General features: G+C 42.2%; 1 protein-coding gene and 1 long non-coding RNA gene across 3 annotated transcripts in view; both read right to left on the bottom strand.

Moving 5' to 3' along the window:
* The window catches only part of LOC149977426 (uncharacterized), a 243,891-nt gene that overhangs the window by 53,739 nt on the left and 174,101 nt on the right, over positions 1–16,051 (bottom strand). The gene's annotated exons all lie outside the window — the stretch shown is intronic.
* Positions 1,444–16,051, bottom strand: part of LOC110489875 (F-box/LRR-repeat protein 7) — a 35,680-nt gene continuing 21,072 nt past the window's right edge. Inside the window, exons 3-4 of the mRNA XM_021562831.3 lie at positions 6,048–6,656; positions 1,444–2,999 (exon numbers count right to left, since the gene is read on the bottom strand). Coding sequence (XP_021418506.1) covers positions 2,263–2,999; positions 6,048–6,656 — 1,346 coding nt within the window. The 3' untranslated portion in view covers positions 1,444–2,262. The remainder of the gene's footprint in view (positions 3,000–6,047; positions 6,657–16,051) is intronic.

Below are 16,051 nucleotides of genomic sequence, written 5' to 3'. Positions count from 1 at the left end.
TTTTGTACCTGACCATCTCACTGCTGTGTCACATTGTCTTTCTCATACCTACCAGCATGGATGCACTAATGCCCCATGTAGATTGTCCGAAGATGGTGACTGAGTCTGGGTCTCCCCCAAAATCCATGATATTATCACGAACCCACTGAAGGCTGGCAATCTGGTCCAAGAAGCCCTAGTTACCACCTGCATGTTTGTCTCCTGTACTTGAAGCAAATAAACAATACACCTGGTGTTGTAATGTCTAAGGTTGCAATTGTTTTGGCACACCTGGCACATCAAATGAACATTCAAGGCACCATTGTAAAACATACTATAGTTCAGTTAGAGTTTAAGGCACTTAATGCGAATTGGAGTAAATGTAGAGTAACATTGGTGAAATGTTGTCAAGGTCATACCTTAAGAAACCCAGGATGCTAAGGCGATACTGAATGACAACCACAACCACATTCTGATAGGCCACCAGGGCCTATCCATCATATTGGAAGGTTCCACCCACAGCTAAGCCTGCCCATGGATCCAAACCATAACCCGAGTAAGGGGTAGTTTGGTGCAAGTACAGACGTGTCTGTCAGTAAGACTTGAAGTCATATTGTCCAATAGGTAAAAAGGAGGGGAGTAGGATCAGGTTGTAGGTTAAATAAGGACAAAATATGTAATGCAATATGTACCTGTCTGAGCTAACAAAGTGCTGAAAAGGCCTACGGCCAGGCAAAAACTCAGCAGAAACTGTTTCATCATGGCTGTTACTTTCAGAGAGAAAGAGTAATTCAGACTGATGAAAACACATACATTACATAGGCATTCAAATCAATCCTAAACACGCACACACTCACATACACACAAACCAGTGACTATCAGTGTTAACTGTCATTGGTTGTCAGTCAGTGATTTGAAATTCCAATTTCTACTTAAACATAACAGAAGAACAGAGAAGAAGACATGTAAGCTACAATACAAGACAGTGAAAATGACAACTGTTTAACACTCAGGTACTCAAATGTTATTCTACTCTTCTTTGTCAGTGTGTTTAACAGGAACACAACCCTAGAGGATGGTGGCCAAAGTTGCGGTGACACACAGTCCTTACCATATGAGGTAACATGGTACAGCAATGGAATGAATAAACAGGAAGCGTGTTGTGTCACACATGCGCAGACACACACAGAACAATGACCTTTGGTTAACAACTCAACGGATTATCTCTAGCACTCTCTCTGCAGCTCTCTGTCAGTTAAGTTACCGTATATAGTGTACAATACCGTATATGGTAGCAAGCCATATATTTATTAGGCAATATGCTTTTTCAAGCACCTGAATGGCCCTAAATAGCGAGTGCTACTACAAATGAACTTCATGCATACTCATGTCCACAAGGGCGTTACGTCTCGTGGCTATATTCACTTCATTTTGTGTGAAAAATATGTCCTGATGGTCGAAGAATTGTTTATTACAAAGCTGTTTATTAGAATAATTGTAGCAGCAACGTGTTCCTGGTCAAAAGAACATCAATCATTGTGTTTAAAAACGTAGTTGTACACTGAGTCCATACATTGAGTCCATACATTAATTCTATACACTGTACTTTGCAAGATAAAATAGTCAAGACGCATGACACCATTGAGCTCAATTGAAGTGATTGTCTATTAGATTTGATAAAGTACATATGCACACAAAATACAAAAAAAAGAAACATTATAAGCACTTAAGACTGACAAAGATACACCTTTCTTCCTACTGGATTTGAACACAGGGTTAAGAAGTCACCAGATATGCTGGTTATTGGGTTAGCTTACTAGTGATACATTCATAGTGGTTTGGTGTGGAATAACTTCCTGCGCAAAAAGGAATGTGTACAATGTAATGGTGAATATCTGTCTCCTTAATGTTGATGAAATGAAGCACAAAAGATGGACAAAGGTAAAGAGAAGGCATTCGAAATGAATCTGTACCCAGTGCTCAATGTTATTGCATAGCAAACGTCACATCTGAAATGTGTCATGTGAGAGGAATACCAAACAAGGTCTAATACATTGAAACATTTGCCTCCCTTTATACAGATAAATATGTTAAATACATTCCATGTGAGTGTACGCAAAGAACAGCATTATTAACCATGCAAATAACCTTAAAAAAAGACACAAGTGGATATTGCACACCCTTTCCAACTAGTCCTGACAACTCAGCCCTCTTCTTGGTCAACCCCAGAGCAGGAATTGAAACATATCCATTTGTCAGAAGGTGAATCCAGTGATCCCTCTCTCAGAAGAACCCGGGGTTCGTGTGCTCTATGACGCAGCGTCTGCAGTGGCGCCTAACGAATCGCAGTGCCTCCGGCGACACCTCGCAGTCCTGTACGTTGAGCAGCTGCAGGTCGCAGCAGTTCGCGGCTATGGCCCGTAGCCCTCGACCCGTCACGCTCTCGCACGCCCTCAGGCTCAGCCTCCTCAGGCCCTGGCAATACAGTGCCAGCTGCTCCAGCCCGCTGTCTGACACCAACGGGCACTTGCCTACATCCAGGGACTTGAGTTTGGGGCAGCTCCTGGCCAAGTGTCCCAGGCCGTGGTCCGTGAGGCCCTCGCAGCCCCGCGCATTCAGGTACCGGAGCCGCGGGCAGTAGCGAGCCACGTAGCGCACCCCAACGTCTGTGATGCGGCCGCAGTGGGCCACACTCAGGTAGCGAAGGCAGCCCTCCAGGCGGGCCACCTCGCGCAGCCCGAAATCCCCCACCAGGCGGCAGTCACTGAGGCTGAGCTCCCTGACAGAGGGGCAGTGCAGAGCCAGGTGGCGCAGGGCTTCGTCAGTGAGGCGCGTGCAGCGCCGTAGGTAGAGGTGTGTGAGGCGGGGGCAGTGGGAGGCAATGGTGCGGAGGCCCTGGTCCTCCAGGGAAAAACAGTCAGACATGTCCAGGTAGTGGATGGAGATCTGCTGGCCATGCAGTGGAGAGAGCTGGACTGAAGCCTCCTGGGTGAGGCTGATGCAGGTCACCTTGGAACAGCCTGGAGGAACAGAAGGGGTATGGCTTATTACAAAGACAGCCATGTAATCGTAACTGGTCTTGGTCTATAACTTCAAGCAATTTACATATTTTGTTGTCTGACCATTCTCTCTTAGTATAGCATACGCAATTTCCTTATAATTTGTACTAATGTTGCAGCTATGTGAGAAAAGACCACTTGAGGGTGCCAAAGTAGAACCTGCTATATTGCCTAACCATACTTCTTGAAAGACATGACCAAATTCAGAATACAAATAATACATCAGGGGACCAACATTTTCCAGCAAAATAAATACATCTTCATTTCATTATTTCTACAACCACGACCATTCAAGTCTATTTTTTACAACAAAGGACTTTACTTCCTCATGGCACTGACTTTGCTTTGTCACCAAAGCCTAGTCAAAGTAAATGTTTTTTTTTTTGTGCCACTTCCTTAATGAAAGCAACAGACTAGCCCTCTTACTCCTGTTAGGTAAAGGAGTCCTGCTTTCAAAGCTGAGTAGGTCTTTCCTCTCCCACTAGGGACCCAATGGCTGGAAGAGCTTCCATGCTCCTTTAATGTTTTTCCCAGCTTTGGGAGAAAACCAGGACTGAAATGAATTTCTCTTTAAGGAAAGTTCACAGATGTGTGTGATGCAGGGCCGGCCCGCACATTAGGCAAGATTAGGCAGCAGCCTAGGGCTGCAGATTGACAGGGGAGGCATTTTCCGAGCTAAACTGACCAAGATGCACCTCCAACAACATAATACATCCCATAATTCTGCTAAAAAACAGTGATCATTAATCTCACCCAGTGGCATATGGGCTATTTAGGTGAGCGCTGATGCCGCCCCATGATAAGCAGTGCCCGCTTTGTAAAAAATATATTTAAAAAAAAGAAATGGTCTAACAAAGCATGTAGCCTAAAGCCTACGGTACAAAGAGTATGTGGCATTTTCTGTAGCCTACAGTCTGGCAATTACATTTATGAAAATCTCATGAGACAGACACTTTTTACATCATGCACATTTCTCAGATCAAATAGCCAAGTGGTCACCAACCTTTTCTGAGACAAGATCCCTTTCGCAGTCAAAAAGCAAGCCGAGATCTACCGCTTCATTAAAACATGACTTAAAAAACGTAACATTAACCTAATAAAAACAGTTATGTAGGAATACGGTTTGTGCATTAGGCCTAATACATTATCACAGCATATTTGCTATATGCCTGGCCTGCCAATGTTGTTCTTCTCAGACCATATTATCTTTCAAAACTCAAGCTTTGATAACAAAATAGATCAGTTGGTGTAGCACTTACGAGGCACAGCTGAGCATTAATTGAAATCATTTGTTTTTATTTTACTGGACTAATGCTACCTGCATATGACCAGAGACGGTGAAATATTCCTCGATATTAAAATAGAGACAACGAAATGCTAATAAAAATAAAAACACAGGGCTATCGACAGCTACTCATTCACTGCAGCTGCAGCGCTAGTGGAAGTTTGGAGAAGCGCGTTTTATGTTTTGTAATAGTGCTGAATAAAAACAGTGTTGACAGTGCTGAATAAAAGCGCATGACCTCACTCAAAACAGCAGCTCTTTGCTGTACTCTTTGACCGTCTCTCTCTGGTCATTGTTTAAAAAGTTATTAAATCTTACATAGGCTAGTATCAAACTTTGCTGTGGCCCGGGGTCATTGAAGCTCGAGGCACAGTGATGTGACCTATTCGAATTGCCAGAGCAGTAAGCACATTCAATTTAGCCACAGATCTCCTGGTCCGTCCGGTAGGGGGAGTTTGTATTTACAGAAAAATGAAATGCTTCAAAATGGGAACACGGCCTACCCAGTGTGATCGCAATCGACCGGTTGGTGACCACTAAAACAGCTTAACCTGGTGCCCAATCAAATGAAAAATGTGCTTTGATTTGTATATGACGTGTTAACAGACAATATGTCCTAAAACAAGACAGGTCAAAGTAAAATGGACAATATGCAATGGAAAATCAAGCTCCTCAGAACTGCTGCCCGGGAGTTTCACACCGTGGGCTAAATTGTCATGATAATCAGTGGTATTTGTACATTTTTGACGAGCTGCGTCATAGGGAAGAAAAAAAAATACTTCTGCATTTCTGCTGTGTAAACACATGGATTCTCATTGCAAATAGGCTTAGGATGACTCCTGATAAAGTTTGGTAGCTGATGTAGAGCTTAATCAGCCAAACTGAACAGTCACAGGAATCAGGACTAATAAAGCAAATGCAACTGCCTGTTTTACGGATGGGCATTCCTAAAATTCCATTGCGGGCCGACAATGACTTTATTTTTTTTTAAATTGCATTATCATAACATTGTGACCCCAGTAGAAGTAGTTCAATTTGGGCAGCAGGTAGCCTAGTGGTTAGAGCGTTGGGCCAGTAATCTAAAGGTTGCTGGATCGATTCCCCGAGCTGACAAGGTAGAAATCTGTTGTTCTACCCCTGAACAAGGCAGAACAAGCCACTATTCCCTGATAGGCTGTCACTGTAAATAAGAATTTGTTCTTAACTGATATATAACTGACTAAATAAAAGAAGTAACACTAATGAGACATTTTAGATAAAACAGGATTTTCTGAAACGCAGGCCACATGTGCTCAAAACTAAGGTCATTCATTGAGAATTAATTTGCTCACAATGTTATTTCCCTTCATTTAAATTGAGTAACACCAAGTGACATTTTGGAGCAATTTGCTTACCCTTAGTACTTTAAACAATGCATAAACAAAGTTTTTCAGTATAAAGGACGTGCATTATGTTTTATCATTCATAAACAGTTCAATAAAACAACAACATGTATGATGTGTAACTATTTGTCATGTTCAAGTGTTTTTCATGGTTGCAACGGCAAGGGACACAAATGCCAATGCAAATCAATAACGACCCCTATAATAACCGCAGGAAACTGGGCATTCCTCTGATATACGATGTGAACATGTGTGAAGCATTTGCATAAAAGCTGATTCTTCACTCATTCAGAGTCTCCAACCACTTCTGAACTGAACTGGTCCCCAACCTCCCATGGTTACCTGAGACATTGAGGTGCTCCAGGTTGGGGCAACAGGAAACCACCTCGAACACGGCCTCATTGGAGATGTTGTAGCAGCCGGTCACCTCTAGGCGGCGCAGCTCCGGGCAACACTGAGCCACTGCATGCAGCCCCCGGTCAGTGAGCCTCCGGCAGCCGCTGGCCACTACTGTCTCCAGGGTCAGACACACGTTGGGGGTGTCCTGACACAGCCGGTGGGTCAGCACCCTCAGGGCACGGTCGGCATGGAGCAGCTCGCCTGTCAGACGCACGGTGCTCCACAGGCGCGGGTCCCATGCCAGGTTGTACCAGCGACGGCACACCCGTGCACAGCAGCACAGCTGATTGGTGGGAAGGTGAGAGAAGATCTGCAGAAGAGCATGATCAGGGAGGAGGTCGATGGGGGAGTAGTGTTGACCTTTAGATTGGCGGGAGCGGGTCTGGGTGCCTGGCTGGGGGTGTACCATGGCGACGGTCTCTGCAGAGCCAGAGGGGGAGGTGGACTCATGGCCATTGATGGATAGGGCTGGGGAGGAGAGGGAAGGGGACTTTGTGGGCAGGATGAGGCCAGGGCTGGGGGTGCTCAATGTCCGTGTGCTGCGGTCTGAGTCTGAGAGAAAGAGAGAGAGAGATATATAAATAGAGAGAAAACAATCAGAAGCATAGTTCATACTACCATAGAGATATGTCACGTCAGAGACATAATGCAGCCTGAGAAATATATTTTTTTAAATATGGATAAAAATCCCACACACAAGTCAATAGCCATTTTTCCTCTCTTCCCCATAATCTCATTGTCAAGAAACATATGTCCATTGTTGTCGAACACTTTGTATTACCATATTTACACTTTGAAAATGGTGCAGTCCATTTGATATTGTTCAAAGTTCCAGCCATGAGAGAACGGCATCAAATGTGGTACCTATCAACTGGCTTTTATTAAAGCTTTCGGCACAGATGGTGCCATGCAGGGTTCTATCATCAATGACTAACACAAACTATAGGGTTACCATGGATCTCATTATCTTGTTTTGGGATGTTTGTGTGAAGATGAAGTGTCAAGTTTATCTTGCATGCACTTGTACAATGGTCACAGGGCCTCTTCATCAGATAAACTTGCTCTGTTCAAAGGCGGCGGTTAGGGAGTTTGGTGCTGTGGTCGGCGTTGTATGGTTGGCCATATGTAAACACTGAGGCCCCTCCAGACTGCAGATGTGTGCTGAGTGCCGCCGTGGCGAGGGAAGGAGGGAGTCGTGAGAAGCTGCAAGCTGGATCCCATCACCGTGGCGTGAGAGAGTAGGATTCCCCCATCTCTTTTTTTGGCCCTGGAGCTGGATCTGATTCCTGAGAGCGACCCATCACACTGGGACACGGAGTGCTCTCCTCCGATGCGATCACCATCTCATCACCCCTCAAAGCGGCCCGTCCCTTCTCAAAGGTTTTGTACAGAGTGGTTGTAATCATTGAAAGAAGTCACCTCGCCGTCCCGGTGTGGGAGAGTGGAATCGTTATCGGCTAAAAACAGAAAGAATCAAAATTGCACACTTCTTGCATCCTCTCTCCTCACCTCCTTCTCAAAAATCCAATGGAGGAGAAGGTCAGAGGGGAGGGACCTCTGGCTTTCTCATCCAGTGGGTTTTGAGAGGGAGACAAGGAGAGAGGAAAGATGAAGCGAGCAGTATGCAATTGAGATATTCCCTTAATATGAATCCTCTGACTGGGACACAGACACAATTGCGTGATACAAGTGAGCAGGGGGAAATACGACAGTGTATAAATCTCATCTCCTACACAAATAATTTTAAAAAACTGGAGAGTGTGGGAAACATTTTAACCATTTGATACCCCACGATTATAAACGGTTTCCCGAAAGTCCAACAAATGATGCGTTTTGGATGATCCACCTATATGGGGCATATAGGGGTTATGGCTAGACTTTGGTTCTTTATGAGGGGGAACAACCCTGATAAAAAGCTGCGGCTCGTTACACGATGTAATGGGATGTCTAAAATGAAGTTTACAGCCTACTGCATTCAAGAAAAGTCTCTACAGTGTAATATTTCATGCAGGTATACAAATAGATTATAGGCATTGGGTATGTCCAAAATTGGAGGGGATTTAGAGAGAAAATGGGAACAGACAGGTAGACAGATAATGTCTGTCAGTTATGTAGATTTATTTATGTAGATTTATAGATTTTCAGAGACAGAGCACACTGTTTCTACATAATGTATGTCTGTTGCTGCGTGACAAACGAACATTGACCCCGCTAATGCCTGTTAGTTAGATTTGTGTGCGAGCAGAGCACAGACAGGCGGACAGACAGATAGCGACCCTCCTAAAGTTTGTCCCGTAGATTTGTATTCCAGACCTGACCTGAGATCAGACTCCTCCTGACCAGGTTGTGATGACATACCCAGACTCAGGCCCTCTGGGGAACATGATACAAGACTACAACACAAAGTGAAAAAATATGTTGACTCAACACTCACAGAGGCTTCAGAAAACAACTAAAAAAACATAATCTCTGCCATATAGAATGGCTTAGAGAAAATGTAAAAATGTGTATAGAAAATAACACGGCTTGGAGGACTAGGGAGAACACTAGTTGTGGAAATGCTTACAAAAATCCTTAGTCTTATTCCATTATTTATTTTAGATTAGTACGAATACATCATGCATGCGGTCCCATTCAGTGTTGGAGCTTTCGGGTTGCGGGTTGGGGGTTCTCAAGAACTAGCGCTGGCCTTGGTCTGCATTTAAATGCTTTGCCCATTCTCATACTGGGTGGTCCATTCATAGTGGGTTCCACTTGATACACTACATGACCAAAAGTATGTGGGCATTAATATCATGGGCATTAATATGGAGTTGTTCCCCCATTAGCTGCTATAACAACCTCCCCTCTTCTGGGAAGGCTTTCCACGAGATATTGGAACATTGCAGCAGGGACTTGCTTCCATTCAACAACAAGAACATTAGTGAGGTCGGGCACTGATGTTGGGCAATTAGGTCTGGCTCGCAGTCGGCGTTCCAATTCATCCCAAAGGTGTTCGATGGGGTTGAGGTCAGGGCTCTGTGCAGGCCAGTCAAGTTATTCCACACCGATCTCGACAAACCATTTTTGTATAGACCTCGCTTTGTGCACAGGGGCATTGTCATGCTGAAACAGCAAATCAAATCAAATCAAACTTTATTGGTCACTCATTCCAACAGTGCAGTAATATCTAACAAGTAATCTAACAATTCCCAAACAACTACCGAATACACACAAATCTAACAAATAATCTAACAATTCCCCAACAACTACCGAATACACACAAATATAAAGGGGCGAATGAGAATATGTACATATAAGTAGAGTTGAAGTCGGACGTTTATATACACCTTAGCCAAATACATTGAAACTCAGTTTTTCACAATTCCTGACATTCAATCCTTGTAGAATTTCCCTGTCTTTGGTCAGTTAGGATCACCACTTTATTTTAAGAATGTGAAATGTCAATAATAATAGAAAGAATCATTTATTTCAGCTTTTATTTCTTTCATCACATTCACAGTGGGTCAGAAGTTTACATACACTCAATTAGTACTTGGTAGCATTGCCTTTAAATTGTTTAACTTGGGTCAAACGTTTTGGGTAGCCTTCCACAAGCTTCCCACAATAAATTGGGTGAATTTTGGCCCATTCCTCCTGACAGGGCTGGATTAACTGAATCAAGTTTGTAGGCCTCCTTGCTCACACACGTTCTTTCAGTTCTGCCCACAATTTTTTTATGGGATTAAGTTCAGGGCTTTGTGATGGCCACTCCAATACCTTGACTTTGTTGTCCTCAAGCCATTTTGCCACAACTTTGGAAGTATGCTTGGGGTCCATTGTCCATTTGGAAGACCCATTTGCAACCAAGCTTTAACTTCTTGACTGATGTCTTGAGATGTTGCTTCAATATATCCACATAATTTTCCAGCCTCATGATGCCATCAATTTTGTGAAGTGCACCAGTCCCTCCTGCAGCAAAGCACCCCCACAACATGATGCTGCCACCACCATGCTTCACGGTTGGAATGGTGTTATTTGGCTTGCAAGCATCCCCCTTTTTCCTCCAAACATAATGATGGTCATTATGGCAAAACAGTTCTATTTTTGTTTCATCGGACCAGAGGACATTTCTCCAAAAAGTACAATCTTTGTCCCCATGTGCAGTTGCAAACCGTAGTCTGGCTTTCTTATAGTGGTTTTGGAGCAGTGGCTTCTTCCTTGCTGAACGGCCTTTCAGGTTATGTCTATATAGGACTTGTTTTACTATGGAAATAGACACTTTTGTACCTGTTTCCTCCAGCATCTTCACAAGGTCCTTTGCAGTTGTTCTTGGATTGACTTGCACTTTTGGCACCCATAGTACGCTCATCTCTAGGAGACAGAAGGCGTCTCCTTCCTGAGTGGTATGATGGCTGCGTGGTCCCATGGTGTTTATATTTGCGTACTATTGTTTGTACAGATGAATGTGGTATCTTCAGGCGTTTGGAAATTGCTCCCAAGGATGAACCAGACTTATGGAGGTCTACAATTTTCTGAGGTCTTGGCTGATTTCTTTTGATTTTCCCATGATGTCAAGCAAAGAGGCACTGAGTTTGAAGGTAGGCCTCCAAATACATCCACAGGTACACCTCCAATTGACTAAAATGATGTCAATTAGCCTATAAGAGGCTTCTAAAGCCATTACATAATTTTCTGGAGTTTTCCAAGCTGTTTAAAGGCACAGTCAACTTAGTGTATGTAAACTTCTGACCCACTGGAATTGTGATACAGTGAATTATAAGTGAAATAATTTGTCTGTAAACAATTGTTGGAAAAATTACTTGTGTCATGCAGAAAGTCCTAACCGACTTGCCAAAACTATAGTTTGTGAACAAGACATTTGTGGAGTGGTTGAAAAACAAGTTTTAATGACTCCAACCTAAGTGTATGTAAACATTCGACTTCAACTGTACATATGCCATTCATTTTGATGAATGAACAAGCCTTAGTTTCAGCATCCAAATCCTAACTGATACTATGGATTTTGCATGCAGGAGACATGGCCAGCTGCCACTGGACAAGGAGCAATATCCAAGTTCCGTAATTACATGTCACTCACTGATCATAAGAGCATTCCAAACCCAGAGAATCACAGTGCTCCTAATTAGGCTACATTTCCCCCATAGCTCCTATCCACACTTTCATGCAGCTGGTGGGAAAAGTTAAATGAAGACAGCTTTTCTTTTCTTTTGATTCACTCTATTTTGAGTTTGAGCACCTGGGTTTCTTTTGGAGGATACACAGCTAAGTCTCTTTGCTCTCTGTAAGAGACAAAAGGTGTCAACTAAGGCTCATGTCAACTAGTTGATTGAGCCAACTGCAAGTACAGTGGGAAAACAATCTTTGCTATCTGTTCTTTTCAAAACTGAACGGTTTTGAAACCCTCTCTACTTTTACTGTTTGCTGAGGAAATAAAAACCTTAGCCGTCTTGATCATTTTGTAACTTCGATTGAAAACAAGAGTTTTACGAGAAACTGTTGAGTCCAACCACAGCATCAGTCAAGCCTCGGTAGCCAGAGCATGACTCATAAAAGTTGAACTTTCATCGGCGGTTCTATGCATCGGAAGGAATAGATCCTGGAAGTGTCTTCAAAGCCCTTCACTTCCATCGCAATGGTGAGACAAACACGTACTGCCATTAAAAAACACGCAGACACTGCTTTTGCCAGTCCAAGTTCAGTATCATTCTAATGGAAACCAGCATGCTAGGGCTAATAAAACAAGTTAGATTTTAGACATACACAAATATGCAGACAAACAACAGACAGACATAACACAAAGATCCAGCCAAAACAAATGACCTGAAATATAAAACACCCAAGTTCATCGGGTAAAGAAAATGTAAAAGAAATAAACAAACTGGAAAAGTATTGATGACTCTTTTGTGTGATGTGTGAAAGTGCTATTGGTCGAAAGAACTATCCTTTCTCCCCTTTTGAATGAACTCCTTCCTACCATATGTTTCATCAATCATGGTAGTTCAACACGACAGTGTAATCACATTTGATGTCTCTGTATTACTTGCAAACCTGTCATTAAAAGGACATATCTCACCCAGCTGATTACGCTAGACATGAATTTACAAGGGTTACAGATGGTGCAAGACTCCTTTAGTTTGAGACATCAGAGAGAAAGTAGTCAAACATCTGGTATCTAACATGCACAAACAATTTCAGACGGGGGGGAAAAATGAAAGAGAAACTCATGTATTTTAAGTGTGCAACCACAGCAAGGCATTTTGGGCTAAAATAATTCCCCACTGATACCCAAACCAATGATGATCCATATAAAATGATCCATACACTGTAGTCCTCAGCCATAATAATAAAGATGATCACATAGTCGTTTTGTGCATTATAAACTCAACAGATGTTGAAAAAAAGTATAGTGAAGAATGAGAGGGAGAGGAGAGAAGACAACTACGAGGACAACAACAAGGAGAAGCAGGTGGGAATTTATTGGAATGACTCATGTACTGGAAGCAGCTCTGCGGGGTAGTCACTAGCTGGGACAGCCACAAAGAAATACAATCTGATTTTAAACCTAACCCTAACCTTAACCCCACTTATGTTCTTATGCCTAACTCTAATCTTAAATTAAGACCGAAAAGCACATTTTTGTTTTTGACTTTGCAGCTGGCCCATCTAGTGGAAATCCCTCAGCTCTGTCTCTCGGTCAAGATTCATCCTAATAAACGTCAGAGCAGAGATACAGGAAGAAAAAAGAGAGAGGGAGAAAGATAAATTGGCAAAAGAAGTCACAGATTTAACCGAAGCCTGAGAGAAGTGTTCAGGCTGGGTCAATCCAGACCTCAACGCAGTCCAGTAGTACACCAAAGAGCTCCTTTCAAGAACACTGCAAAGGGCTTCCATGACTCTTGCCAGTGGGCTAATGCTACAGTGTCTGGCAAGACAGTCCAATTCATTACCTCAGTGCCATTACTCCTGTGACAAGTTCTTTCCCATCGGTCTTTTCCACTGTGGTTGTTTTGCCAAGAAAAGGGGGTGGGGTATGTGAGAAAGTCAGTGACACTCATTTCTAAATCCCAACTGACAGTGACTAGGACATCGTCAAGTCCCTTTTCCAAATCAACCTAGGAAAAACCGTATCACAAAGAAACCAGCACATACAGTGCCTTCAGAAAGAATTCACACGCTGTCCTTTTCCACATTTTGTTGTGTTACAGCCTGAGTAAAACACTTATTGAATTGAGACTTTGTTTCACTGGCCTACATACAATACACCATAATGACAAAGTGGAATGACGTTTTTAGACATTTGTATGAAAAACGGAAATACAACTATCTGTAAAGTCCCTCGATCGTGCAGTGAATTCAAACACAAAGACCAGGGAATTTTACCCTATTGATACATGGGTAAAAACTAAAAAGCAGACATGGAATATCCCTTTGAGCATGGTAAGGTTATTAATTACACTTAGGATGGCATATCAATACACCTACTGTAGTCACTACAAATATACAGGTGTCCTTTCTAACTCAGTTGCCGGAGAGTAAGGAAACCGCTCAGGGATTTCACCATGAGGCCAATGGTGACTTTAAAACAGTTACAGAGTTTAATGGCTTTGATAAGCGAAAACTGAGGATGGATCAACAACATTGTAGTGACTTCATAATACTAAACTAAATGACAGAGTGAAAAGAAGGAAACCTGTACAGAATAAAACATATTACAAAACATGCAATTTGGCACTAAATTAAAACTGCTAAAAATGTGGCAAAGAAATGTACTTTATATCCTGAATATAATGTGTTATGTTTGGGGCGAATCCAACACAATACATCAATGAGTACCACCTTTCATATTTTCCAGCATGGCTGCATCATGTTATGGGTATGGTTGTCATCTGCAAGTACATGGGAGTTTTTTTTAGGATAAAAATAAAAAGAATAGAGCTAAGCACAGGCAAAATCCTAAACCTGGTTGTCTGCTTTCCAACAGACACTCGAAGATAAATTCACCTTTCAGTAGGCCGTCATTGAAAATAAGAATTTGTTCTTAACTGACTTGCCTAGTTAAATAAAGGTAAAATAAAATTTAAAAAATGGACAATAACCTAAAACACAAGGCCAAAAATACACGGGAGTTGCTTAGCAAGTAATGCTGAGCAATGGCATGTATCCATGGATGCCAAGGGAAGCCAGGCTTCCCCAAATATTTGACCAATAAAAAAATGAATATATCTTTCATCTGTCTTTGTGTTTTCAAAATTTCCCATCAATTTGCAAGTGGCTGAATCTCACCAGAGAAATCATCAGAATGAGGGAAACAGTGTCCCCTCTGTCTCATTATGTGTAGCCCATGTATCTGATGCTGTCTGGACCAAAATATAATTTATTAGCCCACCCACCACTCCCCCCTCTTCCGAGGACACATATTTATTTAGTTTTTTACAGTTTTTCTGCTACATATATATTTTACACATACATTTTACATAAACATTTAGCATACACATTTTACATACATGGTACTTTTATATAAAGCAGTCATATAACAATAATACATTACCAAACATAAGCTCTTTAATCCCAACCCCCAGCCACTCTCAGCCCATCCCACCTATCACCATAGACCAACCTCGTTTGGTTTCCATGTGCCATATATTTTTCAATTGTGCTGTGATGTTTTGCATACATTTTGAACCTTTCTGATCGTATAGTATCCACAGGTTGTGAGCTAAAGATGAAAACCTTTCCTACTAGTATTAATATATTTTTTATTGTATAACCTGTTGCCGCTGTAGCATTTGACTGATTGATGCCAGCAAGCATTTGGCCTCCCTTCATAATTTTTTTTAAACATCATTAGCCAATCAGTGTTGAGCTGAGCTCAACTGTGAGTTGTCCTGGTGCAGCAAAACAAACCCCTCAAGGGAGGCCAGTTTGGATTTGGCTTCAGACCAATCAAATCAAGCAAAATTTAACTTTCAGGATAAATGTGTCTGTTTCTGGTCTGTGTTGATGTCCTTCAGTAGCTAGCTTGCTAAATCGGCCATTTCCAATGGATGGAGATGGGGATTTGGACTCTGTACAGGCCAATGATTACGGTCTAACCATAAATGAATATGTTGTGCCACTGGCCTGAGGCCAATATGTAGCCAAGTAGGCTCACGTTAATTAGCTAGCTAACAGTTGGTTCTGTTGTTCATTGTTGCCCATGCGAGGAAGTTTGACTAGCAAGCATTTTAGCTAGGTAGCTTATGACAACAACTAAAAGTGTACTGTATGACAGAGCCAACATGAAAGAGAGGAGGATGGCATTGGCATTCAACTAGTCTACACGTAGGGTGAGTAAAAAACGCATGCACGTACACACACACACACACACACACACACACACGGTAAGCCACATGTTATTTACAAACATTGATTTGGCTAAATTATTTGGGGAATCTTTAAGTTTGTTTTCAGTGTGTTAAAATGCTGTCATTATTTTAGTAGTTCTTCAAAGTAAATAAGACAAACTTTTATGATTGCTGAATACCAACTATCAATCACTTAGATCATGTATTTTCAGGTAGAGATACCTCGCGTAACAACTGCTTTCGATCCCTCTTTCGATCCCTCTTTCTCTCTTCTCTGTCTCCATTCTACACCATTCTTATTATATCTCAGTGCTCCACACATACTGGACAAGCAGACCGGCGCAATGGATTATGGGAATTAAAGTTAATTACTGTACTACGTTTTCTGTGCTAAACTATGTAGAATATTGGCCTGTTGGAAACTACAACTCCCTACTACATTGCACAGTTCAGGCTGGATCTGATTTAGTTGTTTAAAAAACAAAAAAATAACCTGACTTTCGCTTAACCGCTCAGCACTATTACCAAGACGACATTGAATGTTCCTGAGTGGACTAGTTGCAGTTTTGAATTAAATCGTCTTGAAAATCTATGGAATCA

This window comes from Oncorhynchus mykiss, chromosome 15, assembly GCF_057628025.1.
Source record: "Oncorhynchus mykiss isolate SJ-2025 chromosome 15, ASM5762802v1, whole genome shotgun sequence".
Classification (NCBI taxonomy): Eukaryota; Metazoa; Chordata; class Actinopteri; order Salmoniformes; family Salmonidae; genus Oncorhynchus; species Oncorhynchus mykiss.
This window is presented reverse-complemented; position numbering and strand designations above follow the sequence as displayed.